Raw genomic sequence first — 8,789 nt, 5'->3', positions numbered from 1 at the left:
TTTGTTTAGGCGTTTAGGTGAATTGCATTGTGTTAGTTATTACATACTAGCTGGCCCGACAGACTCCGTCCTGTCCTAATGTTGTTTTATATCAAATTTATTCATATTCATATTCATATTCGTTCATTTTCAAGATGAGCTCGTTTGCATGGCTCAATCACGTCCTGGTTGAAGTTCGTTCTCTACGCTCACTCACCTTTAGGTTGAAGTTCGTTCGCTACGCTCACTCACCTTTTGGTTGCAAATTAGTTGTTGTCATAAATACCATAGATTAATATTTAAGATCTTCCAAAAACATCCCTTGATAAAAAATATTTATAAAATATACAATTATTGCAAAAATACAAGTACACAATATATTAATGACAAGAATAAATATCCATAATGTATCGACGTGTTTTGCAGGAAGTAATGAACAACATTAGATTGTGCAAATCATTGTAAGGATTCGACACAGAAATTTAATTGTGCGTTTTAAACATTGATGTAAAATATTTCATGTTAACATTTTAATAAAAAGCTTATTTTCACTGCAAGAAAAACGTTTCGGTTCAAACTAAACTACATGCAGTTAAAATCATTATAGTATACAAGTATACTGCCGAATAAAGAAGGCAAACCAATAAACGAATCAGCTGATTATAAAACATTGAAAACAGCTGATGTTTTCTGTCTCTTTTGGCCCGGCTGGTTATCTTGTAGCGACACGCAAAACTTATGTAAACATAGTCCCTGATCAGTTATATTGTTGTGACGGTTAGTGAAAGCGAATTCTTCATTGTGCGGTTGTTTCATGTGGTTTTATGTGATACAAATATGTTACTGCGACAAATATGTGACTAGTATACTTTACTGCGACGATTTATTTTCTAGTGCAATATTTTCAGCATGTATATCTAAGGTAAGTAATGAAGTAAACTAAACAAATTTAACTCACTGTTTTTGATATCATGATTCATGCATTGATAGAATATAGGCCTAACGTTTGGATAAAACTCATTTCACCCCCATTCACAGTTTACAATTTCACCTCGTTGAATAATTTCTGAAAATTATTTAGGTACCGGTATCCAAATAGGTAGTTGAAATTTAGGGTAGTAGGCCTACTTATGTATTAATTCTACAAACTTGAAGTAGGTTAATCAGGATCTTGTGTTATTTTCTAAGCAATATTGGTGTAGAAGTAATTGAAACATGACGTAGGACTAAACCGATGATAAATTTATTCATAAATGAGTATGAAAACTAGTTTCAGCACGATAAAACTACATACATCTGTCTATATAGAGAATGAAAAAATCGAAAGTAGGATCCGGCATAGGTTAAACGTACTCTCATAGGTATATTACCGTTATTGATTAACTGAACACAGTTTTAAAACTCCAGATCAATTTCGCCCGGCTTAGTAAATGATGTTATTGCCATTTACAGTACCTTTTCCGTTCATGTTATTTAGCTTACTTAGCTTGTATAACCAAATAAAGCTGTACGATTATAAACAAATAGCATGTTCTCTGTTATTACAGCTTAACATTAAAATACAAAAATTGTTAAGTCCACAATCAAATAGCTTGCAACTAACTTAAAACAACAGGCACAGCATTTTTATGTAGGACACGTTATTACACTCGCACTGGACAAATTCAATGGTGCTGGACTCAAACAAAAAAAAATGTATTAGGCCTAGAGAAATGTTGTATAGATTATTTTTGTAGGTAGCGTTAAAACACACGCCTAGTTTGTAGTGAACTGATAGTAAAGTTTAAAATCAGCATTGCAGTTTCAGTTGTAGACCATGAATAGGGCTACCTGACATGGTTCCCGACGTCCAGTCATTGAGAGCACAACCACAGAAAACATATTACTAGTAGTATGTTTTCTGTGGCACAACCGAACCAGGAAATTCGACCAATATTCAAAAACCACGGTTCACATTGGTTATTAAACTGCGTGCTGAAAATGGAAAGCAAACAATTCGATAAGTACTTGGTAGTGATGATATCCACTCCATCAGTGAAACGTTTATTGTTTTGAATGTAAAGTTTGATACATATGTACCTAAATAACAATTCTCCTTTGAATTAAATAAGGAGTAACATTGATAGAAATACCTTAACTACTCCTAATGCGGACGTTATTAGGGATCTCTTCATGAAAACAATTGAAAATGTATGGTAGACCATCTGTCAGAATTAGAGTAAATTTATATGCTATCTTCACTACCCATACTCTATATGTTTAATACTTTATTTAGAACACCTTCAATTAAATACAGCATTGTTTACAATTATTACTAATACCCTTGGATACTGGAGTAAACGTTTAATTCTAGTTCTTGTACAGTATTCAATACGCTTGAGATCTACTCACGCATTAATTTATATAATTAAACTGAATAAATACATAGACTTTATGGGGGTTCGTAAAAAAATAATTTTATTATTATATTTAATTTTGTGTTTTTCTCTTTTTGCTGTGCTATCCAACGTCAACCTGTTCATAGTAAATAATTAAAAATGAAAATTGTTACACTATTAATCGCAATCACTTAATTTACAATGTGCCCGGTGAAATTAAAAACTATAATTTGCCGTAAAATATTTCCAGAGGTCGGTGGGCGGGAAGGATGTTTTTCAAACTTTATGTTATTTATTTCGCACTAACTCATATTAAATAATTTTGCGATGTAATTACCAACCTACCGCATAGGTACCCAAACAAAGCATTTACATACGCTTACTTATGATTGCCTTTCAATGAAACAAAACTAAAAAGTGGATTTATATATTTAATTTCGTGTTTTCCCTATCCAATGTCATCCCGTTATCACAACTAATTAATATTTTTAACAATACATTCAAACGTGTAAAATAATCTCTTACTCTAATACACTTACCAAAAATCACAGTTGGCGAGACAATTTACAAGTTTTTCCTGTATAATTGAATCCATCGATTGCCGTGAAAGATTCGTAGAGATCAGTGGGCGGGAAGGATTCTTTTCCCTGACGGGCGGGGTTGGCCGAGCAGTGCTGCTGCCTAGCGGAGGGCGTTGTGACTCCTGCACATCGATCGCCTGCGCATGTGTCCTCAGCTAGCCCGGGCCATCGTGTCATTCTACTCGGGACATCCTCGCTTCGTCCAAGTATCCTATGGGGGTTCCGCGACCCCGGTGTTGGCAGTGGGGTGGTCGACGCCACTATTGAAGGCGCGAGATGGCCCCAGCCGCGAGACGTTAGCGGTTTCTTCAACATGGTCGGCCGGTATGCTGTTTCGTGAACCATGGTGTCTTGTGTACTCTGGGGACTGTTGCTGCTCTTCAGGAGTGTCCCGGAGGTGGTCGCCGCGGCTGCTAAGAGAGGTAGGAACGTGATGTGGTCCAGCCTCCACAACAGGTCGATCACGTGTCGAGTAGATTAGCCATTTGTATAATACATTACATCAAGTGTTCGCACCATAACCTACGTGTTCTCGTGTTGCTACAATGGAGGTCTGTTACAGCTGGTAACGTGGCTTGTGGTGTTGCGTGGTAAGGTTCCGTATGTGTTGGAATTGAAACGTATACATACGTTGGATGTATTAAATTTAACAAATGAATATCAGTAGAGATATTTGTTATTTGATACCCTGTATAATTCATCTGTATATTGAAAATTAAGTACATATTAAAATACTATTCCAATAATAAACGTTTTTGTATAAAAAGGGTGATAATAAACGAAAAATGTTTAAATCCGAAAATGTATCGTTAGATGTTTAAAATATTATAGATATTTACATAGTACTTAACGATATTTTAAGTTTTCAATATTGCCAATAATAGTTTTTAATTCAACGTTTCGATACAGTAGATGGAGCTTAGTAAAATTATGAATAGTTATTGTATAAAATATTCGTAAAACTACGAAATACATTTTCATCCATAGTTATAAATCAGTTATTTAGGAATAGTTACTTGTTAATATTACTCATACAGCAAAGTCTGTAAAATAAACAAAAATTCACACCCACCAGCGTTTGCAGATTTCTACCTATAAAAGGTAACTTAATTAAAAATGGCTTATAATCAAAAGAAACATTTACAACTAAATTCATGGCATCAAGACAGAAATTGCTGCAATAATAACAATGTTTTAAAAATACATGAAAAAGTAACAATTATAAGGTAGTCTTTATTCATTTCTAAGTCGTATTTTAAACAAGTTTCAAGCTAAATAAAATGAAGAAAGTGCTGTGAACATTCGTAAAAACAGCCCTTAAATTTTCACAAGCGTTTTACATAATTTATGCCTTTGCGCTGTTTGTAACAGAGAGACGTATTTCGGAGAGGCGAGCTGTTCTGAAATGTGTTAAACTACTTTCCATTCAAGACTTATAACTCTCAATTGATGCTATATGGTTTATTTTAAAGAAAATTTACTTCGTAGAGACAATATTTAAATACAATATTGCCTTTATTGAACATGAGTTACAAATAAAAATAGTTTTAAGCAACAGAATCAACAATATTTTAACAATTAATAAAAATGGAAGTTAATAGCAATATGAAATCCGAAATGTATACTATTTAATTTAAATGTATTTGTATTGGGTAAACAATATAGAAAAGTATGAATCCTATGACAAAGTTGTGAGTGCAAGTTAAAATATTTTTGCCTTTTACATTAAATATTATGATATCAACTTATAATTGAGATTCGAAAGAGTATCTGAATCAGAATATAAAAATATTCTTTTATACAGTTTAATTCATAATTATAACTAAATAGCCTATCACTTAGTAAAACCTATTTTGGCAACGACAAACTATTCGAATTATTACTTTAATAATTTTGTATACCTACACAAACTGTGAACTTGCTTAGTGAATTTAATTCAATTAAAATCCGATCCCCCTTATAAAACGAAATACAATAATTTGCCAACTATAATGGTCAACCTACAAAAACAAAATAAATGATACACGTACAGTTTAAATTTACTTTTAAAGAAAACAAAATAATTAAATATATTATAAATTTCAAATATCTGGAACTAAAAGTCCTTTAATTAAATTAGCAGTGAAACCCCTTTGGTATATTAGCCATTACCTAAATGCCAATAAACGGTTAAACACATAGGTTCAACTCCTTTTAAAAGCAGTTTTAGATCCATTCTGGCGCCCGACGGTAGTCCCTTAGATGTGATTGGGCTTATTCCGTCAGGTTTAAGTATCCTAGGGAATATTGGAATTTCGAATAGTTGTTTTAATAGTCGAAGTTTTAATTTTGTATGGATCGGAACTCATCGTTGTGATATTTTTTTATCAAGTGGCTATTTCAGCCATTTAATTTTTTTTGCGTATTCTATGCTTTAATTTAATTTTCCATTTGCATTATGTTGGCTAATGTACGAACGATTACAATGCGGATACAGACAAATAAGTAAGTTTGAACCGAGCAAAACGAAACAAAAATCGTTGAGGGGTTTTCACATTTGTACAGGCCTAACATTAAGCAAAAGACTTTTGGACAAGTTCAAGAAAAAAGGGGGTTCTTACGTGTTGAATAATAGAACATTTGCAAATAAACATTACTAATCGATAATCTTTTACAGATAGTATTTTGTTCTTAATTATCGGTAGGTTGGGTGATCTGAATATTGTAGATCTGATATCTATCGAATTATTTCTTACTAGTTTCTGCCACATTCACATAAAAGGACAATGCCGAATCATAGCTATAAACCTTCGAAAAACTGTACGCATTTTTATTCACCTCAACATTGATTGCCTGGTAGCAAATCCAGCGTAATAAAATTGGAACACGGTTATTGAAAACAATAAAATAAAGTGTGCCAATACACGTGATATATTCGCCGATATTTCCCTGGATGATTGAGGGTTTAAAGTATCGAGATGTTTACGGCCGGGATGCATGTTAAACTGTAAATCCTCACTTTGGCGTCGCGGGGCTGGGACGGCCCGCGTGGCGACCGCGACCCAGCACAACGCGTCGATTGTATGGTTTTAGCGACAACTTTGTTTGTTTATTTCACTTTTGAAATCGAATTGTTTGTTTGCGTTATCCGATTACATTTTTAGTTCGATGTCAAAGAGTTTAGAATTATTTTTTGTTTTGACACCAGGATAAAATGCTCTTTATACAACTGCCCTGAGTTACTTCCCTCTTACCCCATCAGGTGTCATGCGAGTTTTGATATGATTTTATAGAACAATATTTTTCCTTTAATTTTGCATATACTAATATGCAATACACTTATATAACTACTTATATACTTATATTTAATTATGCAGCCTACTGGTAGATTTAATAAATCCCCATCTTAAACTTATACATGGTAGAAATTTGTCCCAATTTGTTTTTAAGTGTTTCTGCAGATCTAATATTGATTTTTCAGAGCAATGTCTATCCAGAAAAGTAGCTCTTTAGTAAAGTTTCATTTGCGGATTTGTATTTATAGCTCCTTTATACAATTAAAATCTACGAAAAATATAATTCACTTAATTTTTACCTGTTGCAGAATGCTGAGGTATCATAAACTCTTAAGTATTTGGATTACTCACCATAAATACATGCGTTAGCGCGTGAAAGGCTCTTCACAGTTTGATCCATTTTTCAGCCGGACCGTTAGATTTAGGACACAAACTAATTTCTTCATGAACCATCCCATCCAGTGTTAGGGAATTCTTGAAGAGCAATTAAAACACCAAGGCGTAAGGAAGTCCGAAGTTAGTTGGTATAATGTATAAGTTCTTATTATGCGCTTTGTTTCATTGTATTAAAAACTAACAGATACCTAGGGTAAACTATTACGTTTTTAACCTTTTGATTATTAAAATGTTTAAACATGTTAAAATGCTCTGAGTAGATGGTAAATGTGTTAATTTTCATTGATTTCCTTGTATAGGTAGTTCAATTTATGTGCTATAAATTCATAGTTTTTAATTTTAAGTGTATCCAAGGCTGATTAACTCCTGATACTGTGGATTTTGATGATCAGGGTCTGACTTATTTTGAATGACAATCGTTCACATTGATACAGTTTCAAGTAACAAGAGCGTTTTGGGTAACACAGTGTTGGGTAGCACAAGAAAGAGCAAAGCATATACAATAAATGAACAAAATATTTTAACAATTTCTCATGAAGAAATTTGCAAAGACTAGACTTCCAATACATGGAGAATATTTGTGTAGCTGAAAATAACATTAAACTTTTAAAAACCAATACGTTTTCGTATCCAATTTATTTTTAATCAAAAGTTTGAGTGGTGTGGACCACTTTCCTGTAAACGCGCTTAATGTCCCCTCTTACAAAATGCCGCTGGCGTTGATGCAAAAGTTTAGCTTCGTTATAATACTTCTATCAACATCCTTACTCGGTGTAGGCCAATGTTGATATAATTAAAATTAATAACACAGATTTAATTAAAGTTCGTACTTTATTTAAAATTGTAAAAAGAACAGACACCATAAAATCTCTAGAGATTAAAAACGAATATTCAATTCAATCAAGTCATTTTGAGAAGTACATATAATTACATTGCATCAAACCAAAATTACTAGAATAATTTTGTTCAGTTTTTTAATCAAGTAATTAAAAAGTAATGCGATGCTAAGTACAAAGTGCTTTAATTAATGCCTTAAAACAAAAGCTTTTAATTTCCCTTAAAAGCACTCAATACATGAATTAGCGAGTATTCAAAGCTTTAAAACACCGCAATTAGTGTTCAAAATTACTTCTAATTCCTCAAACGTAGTCAAATCAAATAACTGTTAACTGTGCCATGGCTAATAGTCAATATCAATAGTTTTTATGGTATATTAAATTTTTGAGTAGAAAATATTGGTTATTTAGTGTGGCGAACTGCAAATGGAACTGTTACATTCATGATCAGTAGGGATCCGTCAAACTCATTCACCGAAAACTCATGAGTTTGATATTTTCACTAAAAAGATTGATTGGCATATTACAACATCACCATGTGACCTGTTATACAACTTCTATTAAAGTTTATAACTTTATTATTTACCGAACCACACGGAAGCAATCATATTTATCACCTATTAGTGATCGAACGAACCATAGCATTTGGCGAAGAGATATTTCCTTTGTTTAAATAATTTATTAAATAATAAATTATGAATTCATAGAGCTTTTAACCTGCTGTACTTGTTAATATTTTAGGCTAGTTTCAACCATAGTTTTTATACGTTTCCTTAAATAGAGCTTTAGTGACTTCTCTATCTAATAGCCAAAGTTGCTATTTCGTATTCTTACAATGTCTGAGTCTGATTCACAAGTAAGGGTTTATTCTCAGAAAATTGAATACGAAGGAAATTCGCGTTATACATAGCAAACAAGCAATATTAACTTTATCGGTTTCTTGGAAGACATTGAATGCCAGAAAAGAGACCAAGAGCGTCCAAAGAAGCGACTACATTTAGAAGGTTCCTTTCTGAAAACTGTACTGTAAACTGTGAATATCTATCGAATAAAATATCTGAGAAATATATTTTTAAAAGTATTAACAAGGTACAAACCTTGTTGAAATATCTGGAAAACTGCCCAATTGGTATATGATTGAGACAAACACAATATCATGAACCATCCAATAGCAATAGCAAACAAATATCACGTATTAAATGTGAAAACTAACTGTTACATTTCCAGAATTTTTTCAAATGTTAATTTTTAATATTTCAACCGAAATTACATAGAAATATGAAACGTATGTCTTTTCAACCTTTTGAAATGAGTTTTGTTGTTCTGAATTTTACAGTTTTTGTG

The 8,789-nt window shown here is 32.6% G+C and overlaps 1 protein-coding gene across 13 annotated transcripts in view; it reads left to right on the top strand.

Annotated features, from left to right (window-relative positions):
• Nucleotides 1-3,025: 3,025 nt before the first annotated feature.
• Nucleotides 3,026-8,789, top strand: part of LOC129002646 (disintegrin and metalloproteinase domain-containing protein 11) — a 718,527-nt gene continuing 712,763 nt past the window's right edge. For all 13 annotated transcript variants that reach the window (XM_054430614.1, XM_054430611.1, XM_054430608.1 and 10 more), the window contains exon 1: nucleotides 3,026-3,360. In XM_054430614.1, the coding sequence (XP_054286589.1) occupies nucleotides 3,282-3,360 (79 nt within the window). In that variant the 5' untranslated portion in view covers nucleotides 3,026-3,281. The remainder of the gene's footprint in view (nucleotides 3,361-8,789) is intronic.

The sequence above is a fragment of the Macrosteles quadrilineatus genome, unplaced genomic scaffold (assembly GCF_028750875.1).
Source record: "Macrosteles quadrilineatus isolate MER2022 unplaced genomic scaffold, UCM_ALF_1.0 Scaffold_9__3_contigs__length_116548681, whole genome shotgun sequence".
Classification (NCBI taxonomy): Eukaryota; Metazoa; Arthropoda; class Insecta; order Hemiptera; family Cicadellidae; genus Macrosteles; species Macrosteles quadrilineatus.
Note: the sequence above shows the minus strand (reverse complement) of the source record. Positions and strands in the feature narration are given on the sequence as shown.